At 42.9% G+C, this 21,969-nt stretch overlaps 1 protein-coding gene across 1 annotated transcript in view; it reads right to left on the minus strand.

Annotated features, from left to right (window-relative positions):
- Positions 1-18,247, minus strand: part of LOC141109027 (uncharacterized) — a 42,769-nt gene extending 24,522 nt beyond the window's left edge. Inside the window, exons 1-2 of the mRNA XM_073600982.1 lie at positions 18,003-18,247; positions 7,101-7,210 (exon numbers count right to left, since the gene is read on the minus strand). Of these exons, the coding sequence (XP_073457083.1) occupies positions 7,101-7,210; positions 18,003-18,247 (355 nt within the window). The remainder of the gene's footprint in view (positions 1-7,100; positions 7,211-18,002) is intronic.
- Positions 18,248-21,969: the final 3,722 nt, after the last annotated feature.

Here is a 21,969-nt window from a genome sequence, read left to right on the forward strand (position 1 = left end):
AAGTAATACCCTGTATTTATGCATTCATCTCTCAATGAAGTGAAGAGGGTTACCTGTCCAAGAGTTCCCCCCCCTATAATGTTAGAAATGGCCCATGAGAGGGGGGGGAGGGGGAATATGATAGGTGTACCTTATACTTTGGCCTTGTTAAATTCCCCTTAGTAAATGCTATCTGGAGGTTGCCCCATAATGTTTGTGTCTAATCTGCTTGCCATGTTTCTGTGGAAAAATAGTAATGTTTATTTTTTTTTCCTCAACAGTTTCCTTCAACGCCACAGGAATGGCAGACTGTGGCCTCCCACTTTGCCCAGCGGTGGGACTTTCCTAACTGCGGAGGGGCAATTGATGAGAAACACGTCCACATCGTCCCACCACCCAACTCGGGGTCGTACTATTATAATTACAAGGGGTTTAATAGTATAGTGATGTTGGCGGTGGTGTCGGCTAATTACGAGTTCTTGTATGTGGACGTGGGGAAGAATGGCCGGATGTCCGATGGTGGAGTGATCGCCCAGACGGAGTTCTACAGGCGTCTCCAGAATGGCAGCTTGGACTTGCCACCTCCAGAGGACAATGTTGAAGGTCTCCCATTTGTGTTTGTTGCTGATGAAGCATTTGCGCTGGGGGACCACCTGATGCGGCCATTCCCGATGAGGACCCTCACCCCGGAACAGAGGGTTTTTAATTACCGGCTGGCTAGAGCCCGAAGAGTGGTGGAGAACACATTTGGAATCCTGGCCAGCCGGTTCCGATTATTTCTGACACCCATCCATATGGCGGAGTATAAACTGAACCATATAATACTTGCCTGCTGTGTTCTCCATAATTTTTTAAGAAAACATTCAGCCAACTATGCTGGCTCAGTTGGGCCTGAGGCCGGAATCCCTAATCCATCAACACTGACGGCGCTTGAAAGTGGCCGTCCTGGCTTGCCCTCCATGAATGCCCGTGATGTCCGGTTACGCTACCTGGAGTTCTTTGCGGGTAGGGGGGCTATCAATATGCCAGACAATCTGTGACACCTTTTTCAAATAAAAAACAACCAAAAGAAATTCTTTGTGGACATTTACTGCTTGTGTTTGTTTTAGCTGACCCTGACAGAAATGTGTTGAGTGCAGAAAATGTCGTGATTGGGTAACCTTATAAAAAACAGTGTTGGCTGGTACTTCCTAAATGCAAAAACACATTTCACTACAAGTGCACTTGCAACTGCACTGAACCTGCACTTGTAGTGCAAAGAGGATTTGCCCTTAGGAAATAACCCCCATTTTTGCATAAAACAGCAATTACATCACCCCAAAAGTGTTGTAGTGTTGAGACAATAATCCACACATTCTTGAGTAAGGCACTTTTTTATACCTGCACAATCACATGTGCATTTCCCAAAGGTTTTTAAAACAAACCAACATGTTTGTTGTATAACAATGTTTGCAGTAGCATTATGAAAAATCAAAATATCCATTTCAGATAAAACAGGCCTGTGTAAAACCAACAAGAAAGCCAAAAAACTTGAACTTACAAAGTTCACATATGGTAAAACCTGAAGGCTATATCAGACATGAGTATTTATGAACTGTGTTTGATATAGCGTTCAGATGGGGGGAAATCACCCCTGGAAAAGCCAAATTTGGAAGATGCACACCAATTTACGAATGTCAACATGTGCTATCTGCCCTCAGGGGGGATCAAGGGACGTGTTTTGGGGGAGCAAGCCCTTCCTCAACGCTACTTTATAATTGAGGAAGGGGTTGCACCCCCAAAACGCGTCCATTGATCTCCCGTGATGGCAGATAGCACATGTTGGCACACTGTGTGCATCCTCCAAATTTGGCTTTTCTAAACATTTAAAAAATTTTGGTACGATAAAACAGGTGATTTTGTGGGGTTTAAATTCGCCCCAAAACATCAATGATGTTATTATTTTTTTTAATAACATCACTGATTTGTTGCTGGATGTTTTGCAATTGGAGATTACACCCCATAATCTCCCCGATCAGTATCTGGGCACTTTCAGATGTAAAGCGTTCTGGATCACGATCACCTAAAAAGAGATAAAGAACAAAAAAAAAGGTCTCAAAAATCTGCCACCATCCATCTCTTTTACCTGAGCCTGTGGTCGCAGACACTCACCTGTTGTGGTGCCAATCTCCACCACGTCTTCTTCTTCCTCCTGCTCTTCTTCTTGTGTTGGTATTTCCCCTTCTTCCAGAGGGGGGGGGTCTCTGGTCTCCTGGGATGAGGGGTGTCCGAGTCTTTTCTCCCCTATGTAAAACAAAAATGGTATACTTAGCACACAGATATTTGATGGCAGAACTAGAAATAGGAAACATTGCTCGGAAGTGGGGTACAATTGTCTATTTTAGCAGAGTTCCAAGATGTATATTTTTTATTGCCCTTTGTCAAGCTGCAATACTTTACCTGTTTGGTACAAGCTTCACAGATGGAGACCCCCCTATAGTATACACTGAAACACCTGCGTGGCCCCCCCTAATAAAAATGGTGTTCTTGTGTCCCACACTAGTGCTCCAGTGTCCAGATGTGAAAACAGCTGCTCAGTGTCCTCTCCTTACACACAATCTAGTTTGCATTTCATTCTAGTAACAAACCCATCTACACAAACAAATATTTGGCATCCAAGTAGGCCCCCAAAAATGTGTGAAAATGCATATGGCCTAAACAATGGTGTTCTAGAGGCCGAAAGAAAAATGTTTGATACGAACGAATAATGTGCCCATGAACATTAAAGTTGACCTTTTGAAACGTTACAACTAATAAAAGCATATGGAGCAGAACGAACGTAATAAAGACAGAAAGAATAGGAACACAGCACAACTACTTACTTTTTTGCAGCACTCTCCGGATCTTTCGGTACTGCTCTGGCTCTCTCAACTTGAGGTCCGACCACTGCTTCCTGAGCTGATCTTTAGACCTTCGTACCCCGAAATTCCGCTCTAGACTCCTGACCACTTTCGCCATGATTTTGGCCTTTCGGATGTTGGGGTTGGGGTAAGGCCCATATTTTCCGTCATAGTCGGACTTCCTCATGATGTCGACCATCTCCAACATCTCCCCAAACGACATATTTGTGGCCTTAAAACGTCTCCTTCTGGATCGGGACGTGCCTGGATCCGGGCTTTCCTCCTCCTCCTCCTCGTTGCTACAATTAGCCCGCACCTGCTGTATGTCCGCCATCATGCTCTTCCCCCACTGCGCCGAACGAAAAGGGGCGGGGAATACACTAGAAAGAACGTCAGGGGCGGGCGGAGTTACACGCATGCGCAGTGTATATAAAGCGTAACACGCGTGCGTATTACGTTTGATCTGTGAGCGGAGGAAGGAGCATTGGACGCGGCGATCGTAAGAACGAAGGTAAGAGACAAACTTGTGCCTATACTGCTTCTAGATTGAGGCCTATATTGTAACAAGATTAGGAGAGTTTTGTGTGACATTAGGCTTTGTCTTGTGTTGTGTCTTGCAGTGAACATGGATATGGTACTGAAAGATAAGGACTTCATTTCAGTCTTCATAGAGATGCTAAGGGAGCTGCCCTGTCTGTGGGAGATTACCCACCCCCATTACAAGAACCAAGCAAAGAGGAAGGCAGCACTGGAGCAATTGTGTGAAATTGTGAAGCAGGTGATCCCCACGGCAGACATCACTTATTTAAAGATTTTCATTGGTGGCCTGAGGAGCACATATCTGAGGGAGCGCAATAAAGTCCTGGATTCGCAGAGATCCGGAGCAGCAGGTGACATCTATGTCCCCAGGATGTTCTACTATGACAGGCTGCACTTTCTGGCAGGCCAGACTGAACCCAGGCCATCCCTCTCCAGTCTTCCTTCCACGCTTCCTTCCCCCCCGGCTGAGGCTTCTGACGCCCAACCTGGGCCTTCCAGGCCACATGTGGAGGAGCCCAGATTGAGCCAGGTATAGCATTCCTCTAAATATTTCTGCTTGTCCAATCAACGATGTGAACTAGATGTTAGTTGGGAGTACTAATTAAGGATTGTGATTGATGATGCAAAACATTACAACTATGTCCCTTTTTCATACACAGGGAAGTCTCAGCCAGGAGGTGGCCGGGCCGAGCCGGCTGGCTGATATCAAGGTCCCTCCACCCCCCCTGAAAACAGAAAGTGGCAGTAGGACGAGTGGCCTAGAGGAGGCGGCTATCAGATTCTTTTGGAGGGCTACAGAGGTCCTGGGAGCACCACACACCAGGCAGGAGAACATTGCTGCATTCATAGCCTATAAAATGCAGAGGATGGAGGAGGGCCAAAAAGCCATGTGTGAGGCCCTCATATCAGAGGCTCTGGCGAAAGGTATGAGGGGCCAAATTACACCTCACACACAGCTTTGGGATGGTCCTCCTCCTCCTCCTGCAGGTCCTACTCCTCCTCCAGGTCCTACTCCTCCTCCTGCCACATCTCCAACTGCACAGCCACAGCCGGGAATGAAGCATGGAAGGAAGACCAGACAGTGAGGACCCTGGATCCAGTCTGTTGGGCAAAAAAATGCAGCCTCTTGTGGTACCACAGCCTGCGGACACAGATGTCATCTGCTGCTATCCAAGTCTCTGTGAATCCCGGACCAGACTGCCCTCCCTTACATATGGACTCCTCAGGCCACCAATTTTGATGTTGAAGAATTGATGTCTGCCGTGGGGGTCCCAGGCTTCGCTAATTTCTCTTGTTGATCCAGTGTTGCCTTCCTCTTTGTTTGGTTCTGATCCCTTAATAAAGGATTTTTGTTTGGAATTATACTCTCCTATGTGTTTTACTTCAAAAATGACAGCTTGTTTGTGAGGATTCAGGTACATTTCAAATATACAATGTGAAATGAACAAGGGACACCAACACCAAACAATCTCCTTGAGATTAAATAATAAAAGATATCAATGGTGTTGGGGTAACTTGACACACAAAACACACCCAAAAATATTCTGGAGTAAAAATAAAAATAACATTGAACAAAGATCAGCCTTGGAAAAAATCCAAACATTAAATAAAAAAAAAAGGCTTAAAATCCAAAATAAAAAAAAAAAAATATATAAAACTGTCAGATGTGACAACTAATAACAATATATTCAGGGAATCCCACTAAAACAACACAAATAAAAGTTTGTGAGAAGTGTGTGTGAATACGAGCAGCAAAACGACTTAATTCTTGTCACATTATAAAGAAGAAGAGAGTGCGCTGTATTAAACCATTTTTAACATTGCAGCGTGACGAAAGTGCTGTATCCATTGCGAATGCTAAGTTTACCAGAACGAGCTGTCCCGTGTTGGAATTTCTTCTGAGCATGCGTGGCACTTTGTGCGTCGGAACAGGCCACACACGGTTGGAATTGACGCGATCGGATTTTGTTGTCGGAAAATTTTATCTCCTGCTGTCCAACTTTGTGTGTCGGAAAATCCGATGGAAAATGTCCGATGGCGCCCACACGCGGTCGGAATTTCCGACAACACGCTCCGATCGGACATTATCCATCGGAAAATCCGACCGTGTGTACGGGGCATTAGAGTTGCCAGTTTTGGACTACACATCTTATCTCTCTCTCTCTCTCTCTCTCTCTCTCTCTCTATATACTTATTATGTTTAATACACAAAATAGGATTCCATTTATGGATCATCTAACACAGCACAGCAATAAATGCTTGCTTTTTGGCTTACTTTGACTGTGATCTCGAACAGAGCAGCAGAGTCAATAGGGGTAAGTCACTGCACTGACTCATTCACTTTTGTATATAAATTAAGCTTCTGAGCTCTGTGAACGGCAGTCTTTTAGAAATGAAGGCGATGCAAGAAACCATGAAAAGCAGCCTAAGGCCCCTTTCACACATAATGTCCATTTTTGATGGACTCATGGGCTTGCTCAGCAGGGATCAATCCATTGATCTCCGCTGAGCAGGCGAATGACAGGTCCGTCTCCGCTCACTGTGCAGTGGCAGACCTGTCAGAGCCCCTCTCTCCTCTATGGGGCATAGGATAAAAATGGACCGCCTGTCTGTTTTCATCCATTCCGATCCGCCAGACGGATGGAAAATAGGGTCTTTCCGCCTGCATTTATCGCATCGGAGCGTCTCTGATGTCAGCGGACATGTTACCGCTGACATCCGTCGCTCCATAGAGGTACATGGAGCGCCCGTTCAGGTCCGCCTGAAAAACTTACACTGTCCTGCGACTTGGGACTGCAAAGTCGCATGACAAATCGTACCCCATGATTTCGAATGAGTACCATTCATATCTGTGCGACTTCAAAGTAGTCCCTGTACTAAAAGATATTTTACAACCACCTGACTAGGAAAAATTATTTTCACAATTTGTTAGCAGTATGATCATAAAGAAAATAAAATGCCAAAGGGGGTCAAAAAGAATCAGTGCTGGGTCCTTTTTATTAGATGCTCTGCAGATGAAAAGTCCTGGAAGTACTTGAAATTAATTGGAGCTTTAACAAAGCATGTCCGAAGCCTTGTTTTGAAGCAAGTGTAAACTAGCCGTTAATGTGTGTTCAAGCCGAAGCAAGTGTAAATGAGCCCTTAAAGGGGTTGTATATGTTCATTTTTTTTTTTTTTTTTAATAACAAACATGTCATACTTACCTCCACTGTGCAGTTTGTTTTGCACAGAATGGCCCCGAACCCCTCTCTGGGAAGCGCTCTCCCAAGGGAGTTAGCTTGCGGGGGCATGCTCCCGTGTGATACAGTCGGCGGCCATATCGGCCGAGTGTAGCACTCGGCCCCACCCCCTGGCGCACTGCGTCATTGATTTGATTGACAGCAGCGGGAGTCAATGGCTGCGCTGCTATCAATCATCCAATGAAGAGCCCACAGGAGCTGGGGATCGCACCCATGGAGATTCGGGGATCGCGCCCATGGAGATTCGGGGCTCAAGTAAGTAAAATGGGGGCTCGGGGGGGGGGGCGGAGAGTGCAAGGTGTTTTTTCACCTTAATGCATAGAATGCATTAAGGTGAAAAAACACAAAGCTTTACAACCCCTTTAAAGTCTTAGGAGGAATTATAATATGAAAAAACAACTCAGTACAGGTTTATGGAGTGGACGGAACACATCTATCCCATGGCATATTATGTTTGACTTACCTTTGTATGTAACTGTCAGAATTTTACTTTCATTACTGTAACTGAATTCATTGCCCTCATGATATCCATATCCTACATACTGGGGGACACTCCACTTTGTCTGTGACCCTCTGTAGGTGAAAAGCATGAAAGGTTATATTCTGTTTGTTATCGATTTAAAGCAGTATTAAAACCAAAAATGTAATATATTACATTTACAGAGCTTGTTCTTTTGAAAAACTACAGACTTACTGGCCAGATCACCAGATAAGCACTGATTTAACAGATTTAACATTGCACTTCTCCTTTTTTCATAGTTCTCCTGGCTGCAACTGTCAGCTGTTAGCAAAGTTTATTGAAACTTCCTCCTGTTTACCTCTAAATCCAGCTCAGTTGATGTCGGCCTCATGCACACTGGGCGTTTTTACAGCTGCTGTTTTGGGCGCCAGGCGTCTTTTTTTTTTTAACTGCCTCTAAGCTCCCCTACATGTAATCCTATTGCCGCGTACACACTATCGGACATTACGACAACTAAATCCTGGGATTTCCGACGGATGTTGGCTCAAACTTGTCTTGCATACACACGGTCACACAAATGTTGTTGGAAATTCCGAATGTCAAGAACGCGGTGACGTACAAGATGTCCGACGAGTCGAGAAAAATGAAGTTCAATAGCCAGTGCGGCTCTTCTGCTTGATTCCGAGCATGCCTGGAATTTTGTGCATACACACGATCGGAATTTCCAATAACAAGTTTTGTTGTCGGAAAATTTGAGAACCAGCTCTCAAATTATTGTTGTCGGAAACTCCGACAGCAAATGTTCGATGGAGCCTACACACGGTCAGAATTTCCGACAACAGAGCCTCACCTGCCATGAACATAAAAAAAAGCAAAAATATAAAAACATCAAGCTTCACAGGTCGTAGCTTGGCGACCTGGGGTCACAGAGTCCCCAAATGGGGTAATTAGCTGAAGTCCTACCCCACCACTGGTCAAAATTTTTACATACAAGCTGATACACTCTGTTTGCAGCAGACTGAGAGATTGAGCTCACAGTGCCTCTTCTCACTTCTTGTCAGAAGCACTGAGCTCAATGGACAGCTTGGAGTCTTGGATCAATGGTAAAGTACCATTGGCCCACGCTGTCCAATAAAAATGCTGCAGTGGAGGCTGGCCTCTCACTGCAGTGTCACAGAAGGGGGCATGTGTCTGTCTAAAAGACAAATGCTCCCTTCCAGCCCAGCCCTCTTAACTACAAGGAAAAAACATGGGTTTATAGGTATAAGATTTACCCACAATCACACAGTTAAGAGGGAGAATGAGAATCTGCTGCTGTTGAAAAGGTACTGTTTTTACTGTTTTAATCAAGCTAAATCATATATTTATATGCTATATGTTATAACATAATAATTTATTATTTATCTATTTAGGCTCAGTTTCCACTAGTGCGACTTGTCATGCGACTTGGGTCTGCAAAGTCGCATGACAAGTCGTACCCCATGATTTCCAATGACTACCGTTCAAATCTGTGCAACTTCAAAGTAGTCCCTGCATTACTCTAGTCCCACTTTGATGTGACTTGAGGTCCATATGGACCTCAAGAATACTCAGGCATTGTTTCAAATTGCATCAAAGTTGTGGCAAAAAACGCATGACTTTCAGGTCGCAATAGTGGAAACCTAGCCTTACTGTGAAATTACTGGTTGGAAGTTATAACTTAAAACTTCAGTAATTTGTCCGTTAAGCCACCTGCTTGAGTACAGTTTTTGAAAATATAGTAAATTACCTTAAAAACAATATTTAATAATTATTTGTATATTACTTACTTATGGTAACCACTTGCCACCCAGGCCAATTCTGACACTTCTCTCCTACATGTAAAAATCATAATATTTTTGCTAGATATTATTCAGAACCCCCAAACATATATATTTTTTTAGCAGACACCCTAGGGAATAAAATGGTGGTCGTTGCAACTTTTTATGTCACACGGTATTTGCACAGCAATTTTTCAAACGCGTTCTTTTTGGAAAGAAACTGTTTCATGAATAAAGAAAAAAACCCACAAAAGTTAGCCCGATTTTTTTGTATAGTGTGAAAGATGATGTTAAGCCAAGTAAATAGATACCTAACATGTCACTCTTTGAAATTGCGCACACTCATGGAATGGCGCCAAACTTCAGTACTTAAAAAATCTCCATAGGCTACGCTGTAAAAATTTTTACAGGTTACATGTTTAGAGATACAGAGGAGGTCTAGTGCTAGAATTATTGCTCTCGCTCTACCGTTTGCGGTGTATGTAACCTGTGTGTATCTGGCTCTTATACTAGCCAGTGCCTCACCAGACATGAAGCCATGAATATAATAATATGTAATGATATTACAACTACTGGTTTAAGCACTCCCACCGCCTTTGCTGGTAACGTTGTGTGTATGGCAGTGGTTGCATAAATGCAATGCTTGTGAGTTTGAGATCATCTGCTTGCTATTATTTATTAAAGTTGCAGAAACTTATAGCAAACAACAGGCTTTCAGACTAGGTACTTCTTGGTTGCTGGGGTTTACTGCACCTTGTTTGTAGGCAGCAGTTGAGATGGTGTTCTGTGGTTCAAGGCAACGGTGTCTTGACAGTGCGCTTAGGAGAAGGCGAAGTGGAAGACTAGATGAGGTCTGATGGGATGGTAGCAATTTAGTAAAATGTTTGAATATTAATGCACTAGTCATAAGTTATTCCATGACATTAAAGCATTAAATTAGTTCTGAAAAACACTTACCATCATATTGTTTGCTATGTGTTATTGCACTTTGTAGGCAGCAGTTGAGATAGTGCCCTGTGGTTTGTGGAAATGAATCTTTGAAGGTACAATTTTACCAGATGGGAATTTCCTCTAGGACGAGTGAGAGATTTGTCTAGGTCTGATGGTAGCAGTTTAGTAAATTGTGTGAATATTTATCCACTAGTCATATGGTATCCCATTAAATTAAAGGTCCAGCTTTGAGCCCTCTGAAGCAGTGGCCAGAGCCTTGCATGTAAGACACTGGGATAGCAAGTAAAATGGTTGCAAGTTCAAATTCCCAGGTGACCTTTCTGAGAATCATTTATTAAAATTGCAAAAACCTAACTCAACCAATCAACTTTCAGAGGACTTATCCTTTCCTATTAATTGCTATAGATTACTGCAGTTTGTAGGCAGCAGTTGAGATCTGAGACAATGACCCTACATGTATGCTGCTGATCTCACAAACAATAAGCTTGCAAGTTCAAATCCTCAAGCAACCACGTTTTCATGATTAGTTTATTAATGCTAGAAAAACCGAAGAAGCCCATAATAACCAATCACCTTTCAGATTTGGTATTATTTCATCATGGTTGCTTTGGGTACTTTGCAAGCAGCAATTAAAATAATGCTCAAGGTAACGTATTCTTGAAAATATAGTTTTACCAGATGGGAATATCCTTTGGAAGGTCAACTGGGAGACTAGTCTTTGTTAGATGATGGCAATGTTTGAACATTAATCCACTGATAATATGGTATGTCATGATATTACAACTTTGGTTTGTGGCACTGCCCACCATATGAGACTATAGTCTTGGGGGTATGTTGGTGATCTCACAAACAAAATAATTGTGAGTTCAAATCCTCAGGTAGTTATCTTTTTAGATTTATTTATTAAAGTTGTACAAGCTGCTGAAACCAATAGCAACCCATCTTCTTTTGAATCTTCTTCATATCGGTTGCTATGGGTTATTACACTCTGCATGTTGAATCTAGGATGTATAGGCACTGCTGTCAGGCTTGAGCATTCAGGTCTGTGGCGCAGTATGTGGAATCTGAAGGCCATGAGTTAGATTCACAAAGCACATCAAACAGGTGTCTACTCAGAGCTGTTTAGGGTGGAACAGCAACTATGTGCTTGGTGGCAAAGGGGCGTATCTGTGTGATGAGAGTTAAGGAGCGGACCTTCTCACTGTGTAACCATGATACCATGTGAATGAAGACTCAAATGGGTTCCAGCTATGTAACCATCAAGTGGGTTACAAGCTATGGATACTGTGCCACAAAGGCAAACTTGAACATAGAAAGTACAGGAGAGTGGGTGGTGAAGGATTAGGGAAACACCCCCCCAAACTCAATAAGTGCCAAGTAAACATCTTAAGCCTGAGGAAGGAATTTTTGTGTATTTTACAAGCAAATCACATATTTTTCATCAACATGCCCTTCTCCTTCACAGTATTCCTGCCCCAGGTCTAGGGTCACTCAAGCCCAACCACTGGTGGTCTGCACCACCAACTTAGTCAAGTCCTGACCACTTCATTGCAGTCTTTAAGATTTAATTCACCCTTCACACAACCTCTAAAATCTTGGTGCTACTTTGAGAAACAACCTTTGCTTGCTCATGGGAATCTGAAGCCCTCAGATCTAAACTTCATGCACTTACATGCTGCACCACAGAACCAGAAGACCTCAGTATTTGTTGCTAGTGCACCTATATCATGGATCTAGACTCACTAAGCCTTTGAAACATAAAACTATGAACACATCAGAGATTCAAACTAAGAAATCAAGGGCTTTTTGCATTCAACAGCAGCACACGAATAACATGCACCAAAGGTTCTAGCCAGCAATGCAACTTCTCTGTAGAACTATATACTGAAGATGACATGATGAGAACAACTGAAAAACATTTAGTGGACCACAAAACAGTTTATTGTTACCACTTAAGATTTGATTTAAAAAATCCATGGCTTTTAGCATTTAACAAGAGCACAACCAACACCATGAATCACCGGCTGTAGCCAGCAATACAACTTCTCTGTAGAACTATATATCAAATAGGACATGATGAGGACAACCGAAATACATTTGGTGGCTCATTTGACACAGAAAAACATTTTTTTCTGCATGCAGATTTAAATCGTTTGTTAACCCAAAAAAAAACAAAACGGGAGATTCTGGTCCCTTAAAGCAGATTACACAGCACAGTGCTTGTGCTGTGTAATCTGCCCCCCTCTAAACTGTAAAAAAAAAAAATCTAATTCTACCACTTCCTGTATGCCCTCTCTAAACAGACCATATAACCACCCAGATCACCGTGGTCAAAGTGCCTCCCTCTGTGATAGGCTGCCCTGCTCTGCTCTCCTCTCTCCCCCCTCCTTCCTACCTGTCATTCCCCTTTGTGTCTGTCTCCGGCCCTGCCCCGCCCCCTGCCGCTATTCCTGTAAAATAAATTGGCAAAATTGTCACTGCCAGCCTCTCTATTAGAGGCTGGTATAGCACATGTCATTTGTTTTACAAAAGAGCGCTGTGAATACCTAATTTCAGCTGTCTTCAGGCTGGTCATGTGACTCGCGGCCGCTTTACAGCTACGATACATTCCTTCTGCGGAGGAGACGAGCGGCCACGTGATCTCCCCAGCTGACGTCAGAGGGGGATCGCGGCCCCTCCCTCAGAAGCAATGTATCTGAGCTGGAAAGCGGCCGCAAGTGATGTGACCTGCCTGAAGACAGCTTATATTAGGTATTGTTTAGATGGGTTAACAAACCCTTTAAACACACAACCTTTATGCTACAAGACAAACACTCTATACATTGAGCTACATCAAGAGCACACAGTCAGCCACTCTGCAGACCTTTCTATTTTTCAGGACTTCCAAAAAGGAAGTGCTCATTATTGGCCGCAAATCAGTGCTGGGTTAGAAATTCACTAAGCAGTAAAAAAAAAAAAAAAAATGAAAAAAGGTAAGGGTTAAGGCTTCCAAAATTAGCCAGTGGTGGCTGCCCTTTTATTTTATTTTTGGCATGGGTGCCTAGCCCAGGCCAATAAATGCATGTGACGTTCAGATTAAAACAGCACTCTGAAATGCTTGATGAACATATAGGCTTTACAATCTGACTGTCTGTGCTTTACAAACGCTGAAAATTTGCGCAACCCGGGAGTCTCTCACCCCAGATTACACAATATGCAAATACCAACTTTACCACTGATTTGGAGAACATGCAGTGAAGCTCCAACTGTGAAGCCAGATGCAGGCACTATATACTGAGTACAGGGACCCCATGTAGCACTTCAGAACTAAGAGTACATATAAGCATCTTGATGTTTGTTCTTTTAGGTCCTTCTCTCACTTAAACACAATTATCCAAGTGACAAGCTTGCTTTTAAAAAGGACTGTGTTAAAAAAAAAATAATTACCTGGGAATACACTGATGGAAGCTGCTATTCTTGCCCTCTCAGCCTGCATGTTACTGTAGTGCCAGCTGATTTGTCCCAGGTTCCTTTCCCAGATTAGTGCTATAGCAGCCAGGCACATAGCAACAGTCACTCTTCTGAACAGTCAAGGATAGGGGACTCCAAACTTTCCGAACAAAGGACCAGTTTACTGTCCTTCAGACTTTAGGGGGGCCAGACTGTGCCCAGTGGGAGTATTTGGTATTAGGGGGAGAAATAGTTAGTGTCAGTGGAATAGCGCCCCATTGTTGGTGTCGGTGGGAGGAATAGTGTCCCACTGTTGGTGTCAGTGGAAGGAATAGTGTCCCACTGTTAGTGTCGGTGGATAAAGGCAAGCAAAGTCCCGCATTCGGCCCCCGGGCCACAGTTTGGAGACCACTGATCTAAAGCTATCTCTATAAATAACTATATGTAAAGTACCTGGTTATATGTGCACAATTCCACCAGGACTCTTGTTGGGCCCTTTGCTGGTAATACCTGTTTGTACATTTTTACTATTATTAATCTTTTCTTGTATAAAGCCTGTATTGTTTAAATACTAGTGTGCATCTATTTACTCATGGTTAATGTCATATGTTGGTTGCAGTAGTTCTTCTGCTCCCAATTACTTTGATTAGATTACTGATTAATTTCCCAGGAAGGGAATCCCCTCTCTTCACAGAGGCCCACTCCTGGGTGGAGGCACTACCAATTTTACAGTACTTATTATCTGTCAGGAAGGGCATGCCAGCACCCAAGATGGCTGCCGAAGAAGATGACCTGTTACCTCTGCCTGTCAGGAAGGGCATGCCAGCACCCAAGATGGCTGCCGAAGAAGATGACCTGTTACCTCTGCCCCTGTCAGAATGCCATTGGTGCACACACACCCTGTGACAGCTTTTGACACCCAAACAGGCTACTTAAACTCAGTCAGTTTCCAGACTCAGTGCTGTCTGCTCTACAGCGTTCCCTGTGTATCCTGCGATTACCTACCTGACTTCCGTTCCTGTTGTGACCCGGCTTGCTTCCTGACGTTCCTGTTTCCTGCCTGCATCCGACCCCGGCTTGTCCTCTACTCTGCATCTGCCTGCTCCTTTTGCCACTTCGCTGCCAGTCTGCTGACGACCCGGCCTGTACTCTGATTCTGCTTCCGCTTCAGCCTCTGTTCCTGACGTGCCCGTTTGTGTATGACCCGGCCTGCCTGTACCTGCCTTCTCTTCAGCCTCGAGGGTGCCACCATCCCTTCTGCTGCACCTGCACTTCTGCCTGTGGGGACCGATTGTCTACTCGCTCCAGCTACCTGCCTACCACTGCTCTGGGATTCCTACAGACACCTCTACAGCCCGGCCGAGTGCTCCGATCCAGCTCCAGGTTCAGCGATCCCGCCAGGCACTCGTGCGACTCTGCATCTCGGTGCTTCCTGTCAGCTCTATCAGGGGCTCCAAGTCAGAGTTGTAAGAGAGGCCGTCCTCTGCATAGCAGGCTCCATCACCAGGTACGTGACATTATCAATCCAACCCTTCTACTAGGCAAAGGTTCTGTTTCTTTTATTTACCTACAGATTTGGTGCAATATCCTGTTTGGGGAGGGCCATTTCTCATAAATCCCCCCAAAAAGAGGGCTACAAATGAATTATGGGGAAGCCACAGGAAGATGCTGATCTGTCTTTAGATGATACTGCTGCTGGGTTCTGCCCTGGAATCATTGCAAACCTCTAAGGCTTGACAGGCTTTGACCATCGAGTAGGAACCGTTCTTTTCATGATGTTCATCCTCCTTGCCCAGACAGGAGAGTGGTGATGCAGCCAGGATGGTGGTATCATTTTTTAAGAGTAGATGATAAGCTTTCATGTAAAAGTGATCCGAAACAGCTATACGGCCAACCGATCACTTATACAGGCTGTGGAAAGGGGTCACCCTGCCACCGCCTGCCGCCTTTATAGGGCTCTCCAATCCCACAGGGGAACCTGGTACTGATGCGACCTGTTGTTGCACTAGGAAGAGTGGGAGGAACTTCTGTTGTCCCCCCCACTCAGTGAGGTCAGAAACAGGAAGCAATGAGGATTTAGACACTTCCAGTTTCGGTTTGTTTGTTTGTTTGTTTACAATCCACTACTGGCTTGTAAAGCTTTGAAGGGCAGATAGACTGCAGACTTAAAAATGGTATTGACTGTGCTACTCCCAATCTCATATCATTAAATACACCACTTTCATTTTACCTGTGAAATAGATCATATAAGTGACATAAATAAAATATAAATTGTGCACAATGATATATAGTTACCTCTATCACATACTATCAATCTTTATCAAAACCATAAAAATAAATAAATTATGCTTCAAAATAACACCACATAAACCTCCAATATTTGTGTATCAAATTCTGTATTATAGTGTCCAATTTTTGCTGGTACTTAGCAAAGTGCCAGCTAAACAGTGACAGTGTTCTTGACCTGGCCAACTGTTGTGAAGGGTGTTTTCTTCACCAGGGAAATAATTCTTTGGTCATCCACCACAGTTGTTTTCCGTGGTCTTTTGGTGTTGCTGAGCTCACCGGTGCGTTCTTTCTTTTTCAAGGATGTTCCAAACAGTTGATTTGGCCACACCTAATGTTTTTGCTATCTCTCTGATGGGTTTGTTTTGCTTTTTCAGCCTAATGATGGCTTGCTTCACTGATAGTGACAGCTCTTTGGATCTCATATTGAGAGTTGACAGCAACATATTCCAAAATATAATTTCTTTTTACCTATTGGTGGAATGTATTTTTGACTGAAGCAACCAGTTTTTTATGTTTTTTACATTTATTTTTTGACACCACTAATAGCTTTTTGCGCCAGTGACTCACACATCCACTAGACTCCAGACTTCTCCATTTAAAAGGACCTGTCATGGCCCATGCTATCAAAAAGGATTAAATGAAACTTACACTGTAAAAAAAAAAATGTTATTTTAATGCACCCGCTTCCCTATGCTCACGTGCCCCCCATGGTACGGCACGTATATGCAAACAGTGATTGCAACACACATTTTAGGTGTTGTCACGAACATCAGAGTGAGAAAAATAATTCTAGTACCAGACCTCCTGTGTAACTCTAAACGGGTAACCTATAAAGGCTTTTAAAGTGTTGCCTATGGAAATTTTTAGGTACCGTAGTACCTGTTGGTGTTCCACGGACATAGGCAATTTTAACCTGTATCCGACCAGCCGCCGCAGTTATACTGCGGCAGGTTGGCTCCCCTGCGCGAACCTCCGTACATCTACAACTGTTTGTGCGCTAGCTTTTGCGGGAGTGCGCCCACCGCATGGCACTGGAGCATGCCCACCGCGTGCCGCGGGACCTCGCCTGCGGGTCTGTTGGACTGGATGTCCGTCGGCCACCCACGATTGTAGGAAAGAGAGGCATAACGACGATCTGCCTTTGTAAACAAGGCGGATCCTCTTTCTGACAGGGGTGGAGAGAGAGATCAGTTACAGTTAGAAACACCTCCCTAGGGAACATTTAACCCCTTGATCGCCCCCTAGTGTTAACCCCTTCCCTTTCCCCGCGCTCTTTTTTTTTGTTTATAGCGTAAAAAATAAAAACCACAGAGGTGATAAAATACCACTAAAAGAAAGCTCTATTTGTGGGAAAAAAGAATGTCAATTTGTTTGGGTATAATTTCGCACGACCGCGCAATTGTCAGTTAAAGCGACGTAATGCCGTATCGCAAAAAAGGCCTGGTCATTAAGGGGGTAAATCCTTCCAGTCATTAAGTGGTTAAATTATGACATGTTAGGTATCTATTTACTCTGCCTAACATCATCTTTTATATTTTACCCAAAAAAAGAGTATAATATTGTGTTTGTGTGCACTTAAAATGAAAATTGCATTTGGTAAACTGCTGCTCAAATATCGTGCGACTAAAAAATGTAAACAACTATATTATTCTCCAGGGCCTCTGCTTAAAAAATATATATATATAATGTTTGGGGGTTCTAAGTCATTTTCTTGCAAAAAAATGCTAATTTTTAGATTTATGAGAGAGAAATGTCAGAATTGGCCCGGACTGGAGGTAGTTAAGCTGGTCACACACTATTCAATCTGTTTGAACAGGCTACATTAAATCTGCCAACAACTGAATAGTGAAAAGGTCTTAATAACAGGATATACCGTATTTGTTAGTAAATCTATAGGTGGCCATACAAAGTGCGATAAAACTGAAAGATCAATGTCCAATTTGACATAACAATTAAATCTGACAATGATTGAGCGAGACAAAAATGGCATGGTCGAGCGAAGAGTGACAGTTTTCATTGACTCATGTAGATCCATTGTAGCAGGGAAATAAATGAATCATTTAGGGTCGATCGATGGTGTGTTTCCAATCGATCATCCGGTTTTATTGCACCATGTATGGCCACCATAAAGAAGATTGTACAATCAGATTAAAATGTATCTACCCACTTTAAAGCCCCATCTAGTCTGCCAATCACATAGTGACCAGACCTGCAGTGACATACCTAAAAAAAACAATCGCTTATGGCGCACCTGTAAAAAAAAGGCTTGTTCTTTTTTCATTTAGAAAAAATAAACAATCGCTAACAAATTATTGAGATTTTCCAGCATGTTGAAATCTTCATGTGAGAAATCACAATAGCTTTTCTCAAGCTAGTGCTTGCCTGATTGATCATTAAACTCTACACTTCCCAATGATTACACAAAGCCTTAGGTTACCTGGTGACAACGCACACAGCCACCCGGGAACAATTGACAAGAGCCATGGGTTCACTGAAAGGAAGGCAGGGACTGAAGGTGACAGTCTGGTCCAATCTGGTCCCGTCCACTTCACGCTCCACTTTCCTGTCCCTGATCAGGAAGCCTTCCATATCCACCAAGGCTGACAAGTTAATGACGCCGGAGCCATCCTTCATTAGGCACTTGCAGGGGTTCACTTTCATACAGCCATAGGGGTCACCCATCACCAGTCCTATACAGCAGAGCAGAAGAACTTGTCTTACCCCCATCACTGAACATCAATATTGTAGCATTTCCCAACTTGTAGCACCTGAGTGACAAATAGTACAAGGAAGCCCAGCCCAGAGTAGCAGTACACTGTTAGATGACTCCATGGCGGTGGGGGAGGGGACAGCTGCCATATATATGGTCTCTGTGTTGTAAACTCATTTAAAAGTGACTCTGTAAAAAAATGCACCAACTGAAAACTTTACACTCCAACTGCATTATAAAGTCTTGTTTTTTTTTTTTTAGTTAAAAATAACAAACATGTTATACTTACCTGCTCTATGCAGTTGGTTTTGCAGAGAGCAGCCCAGATCCTCCTCTTCTCGGGTCCCTCTTTGGCTCTCCTGGCCCCTCCCACCTGTGGAGTGCCCCCACAACAATCAGCTTGCTATGGGGGCACCCAAGCTGAGCCACAGCTTCCTGTGTCCATTCAGACATGGAGCCGTGGCCTGCCCCGCTCCCTTTCTCTCCTTATTGGCTGACTGATTTTGATTGACAGCAGCGGGAGCCAATGGCGCTGCACTGCTGTCTCAGTCAATGAGGAGGGGAGTCCCGGGCAGCTGAGACACTCCTGCAACGTCGCTGGATTTAGAGGGACCTCAGGTAAGTATTAGGGGGCTCGGGAGGCTGCTGCACACAGAAAGCTTTTTATCTTAATGCATAGAATGCATTAAGATAAAAAAAAAACCTTCTTCCCTCACAACATAGGGAAATGTTTTACTTGCCATTCAGTGCTGAGATCTGAGATTCACACAGCTCTGCCACACAGCACAAACCTGATTTTTCTCTGCTCTGGTACTGAAAGTAAAACATACAGGTCTTGTCACTCCCCAGCCTGTGAGTGGACAGTGAAAGGAGAAACAGCAAATGGATGAGCTCATCTCTCTGTTACTCTGCTCTCTCCTCTCATCAGCATGCTCCTTATTACACTGCAGCACAACAATGGCTGCTTGTGCTGCTTCTTCCTCTCCCAATCTGAGTTCTGTTGTACAGGGGAATGCAAGAAGCTGATACCGGGTTAAATTCAGATACTTCCACTGCTTACGATATATTTAAAGCATGAAAATATCAAAGTGGAAATATTTGTCACTTTACCAGTAGCGCTGTGGCATACAAAATTCTATGTGCTTTAAAGCAATCATTAATCAAAGTGAATTAAAGCAAAACAGATCAAATATACAAACTCAAAATAAAAGTGAAACAAACAAAAGTATCACAATAAAAAAGTCTCAAAAAAGTCCACCCAGTGTCAATCTTGCAAATAAAAGTCCACCAAGTATTAAAACGGACAGTGTATCCACTCTTCCTTGTTTAGGAATATCTTCTAAATGAAGAAAACACTTCCTCATGCATGCAAGTGATCCCTCACCCAACGGAAAAAAACTCACCAGACAGATATCCCTCCCACTCCCATGGGTGTCAATCACACTTTATAACAAAACATCAACCCTCTCCTCATATGGGTGTCATTGAATGCCTCCGTCAGGTATATAGATGGCCAAATTACATATACAAGAAAAATAATTCCTCCAATGGTATAATTCCTCCAATGGTACAGTAACAATGCCAAATTTATTAAAAGTGAAAATTCACTCACACATTAAAAGTAAGTTTTGCACTTAATACAAATTGAGGTCAGGATGCATCTCGCTTAGTGATAGACCATAATGGTCTTACCACCTCCAGATGCCGCTGGCATCTCTTTCGGTCACCGTTTAGCCCCCCTTAATTAACACTTGGTGGACTTTTATTTGCACGATTGAGACTGGGTGGACTTTTTTTGAGGCTGGGTTCACGCTATCGCGATTTGGATGCGGATTTCCCCGCATCCAATTCGCATGTCAGAAGCCTGTTCACACATCTCCGGGACAGCTGTGGAACAAATTGCACAGGAGTCCTGTGTGTCTTCTGGTCCATTTCAGGTCCGAATACAGCCAAAAATTTGGACCGAAATAGGACCTGAAACAGTGAACAGGCATGCACTGGACCCCTGTGAGCCACTCTGCACAGAAATGTAAACCCATCCTAATACTTTTTCGATACTTTTTTATTGTGATTCATTTGTTTGTTTCCCCTTTTTTTTGAGTTTGTATGCTTGATCTATTTTGGTTTCATTCACTTTGATTAATGATGGCTTTAAAGCACATAGAATTTTATATACCACAGCGCTACTGGTAGAGTGACAAATATTTGTACTTTGATATTATAGTTTTTTCTGTTATATTTAAAGTGGATGTAAACCCTCACATATAAAAGATAATGGAAATACCCGCGCTATGGAAACAATTACTAAATAACAAAAACAAATTATAAATAACTTTTAAGGGCTGCTGCTGTAGTGCAAGGTAAAAAACCCAAAGTGAATAAAGTGTGAGATGTTATACTCAGCGCTGCACCAACAGACAATAAAATGCCTATGTTAATATATGGTATATATTAACCCTTAAGAATACCTAAATGGTTTTCAGGCATACCTAAAGGCCAGTTAATGAGAGTAAAAAGAAACTGACTTTAAAGAAGATTACCAAGTACAATCCAACATGTTATTAAATCGATTTGAGCAACAGGGATAAACGCTCACAGCTCATCAAAACACAAAAAGAAGTAGGATTAATGAATAGAAAAGAACTACTTACCCCCAAAATCACATGGTACCACACACGTCACATACCTTTTGGAATGTGAGTGTGGTCTCCAATATGTGGGTAGAACCACTAGAGAATTAAGAATAAGATTGCGAGAACACATTTATAATTTTAAAAAGGGCTTTCGTAAGCATAGCTTATCATACCACTATAGAAGAATCCACAATAGGGATCCGTCTAAATTGGTTTTCTGTGGTATTGATAGAATAGAGAGACACTGGAGGGGCACTAACATGAAACAGGCTATCTCACAGAATGAAACCAAATGGATATACCAATTACAGTCATTGACACCATCAGGGTTAACTGTAGAACTAGATGTAAATTGTTTTATAAGTAATTATTACAATTAAATTTTAGTATTAATTTTAACACAATTTTTAAATCTATTGTTGGTAGTAGAGTTGTTTTTAACACGTTATTAATTTTGTATGGTAATGTATTTATTTTTTATTATGGGATAATGTATTCCTTGTAAGATATTATAAATATGGGATTTATGTGGTTGCCGCTATATATTTGTGACAGTAACCACGTAAGGAAAACATTACTGTAATGATCGGACATTACCTGTTAAACATAGCATTATATGACAATCGTGACATATTGGGTTAATGTGGGACACCATGTAGGAACATTAAGAGGGTGGTTGCCCATCATTTAATAACATAGTTACATAATATGTATACCGCAGGGGTGCTGGGATGGCAACAAGGTCATTTCCTGCGGATATAACATATGACTAAGTAAACCACATATATCAATTGATGGCTCCAATGAGTACCAAAATGGCGACACTGACACTTCCTGAGGAAGCAGGAAGTGACTTCACACACTGCACACACATTGTTGGGTGTAGTGGGAGGAAATAGGAAGCCAATGAGTACACTACGTATACTCTAACAAAACCAATAGGAGTACTAATATGGCGGCAATGACAACGGAAACAGGAAGTGATTGAATTTACACTGCACAGGTAGTGAGAGTAGTGGGAGTCGTCGGGTGTAGTAAGTAGACTTAATACATAAAAGGTA

This window comes from Aquarana catesbeiana, linkage group LG09 (genome assembly GCF_042186555.1).
Source record: "Aquarana catesbeiana isolate 2022-GZ linkage group LG09, ASM4218655v1, whole genome shotgun sequence".
In the NCBI taxonomy this organism is placed as follows: domain Eukaryota; kingdom Metazoa; phylum Chordata; class Amphibia; order Anura; family Ranidae; genus Aquarana; species Aquarana catesbeiana.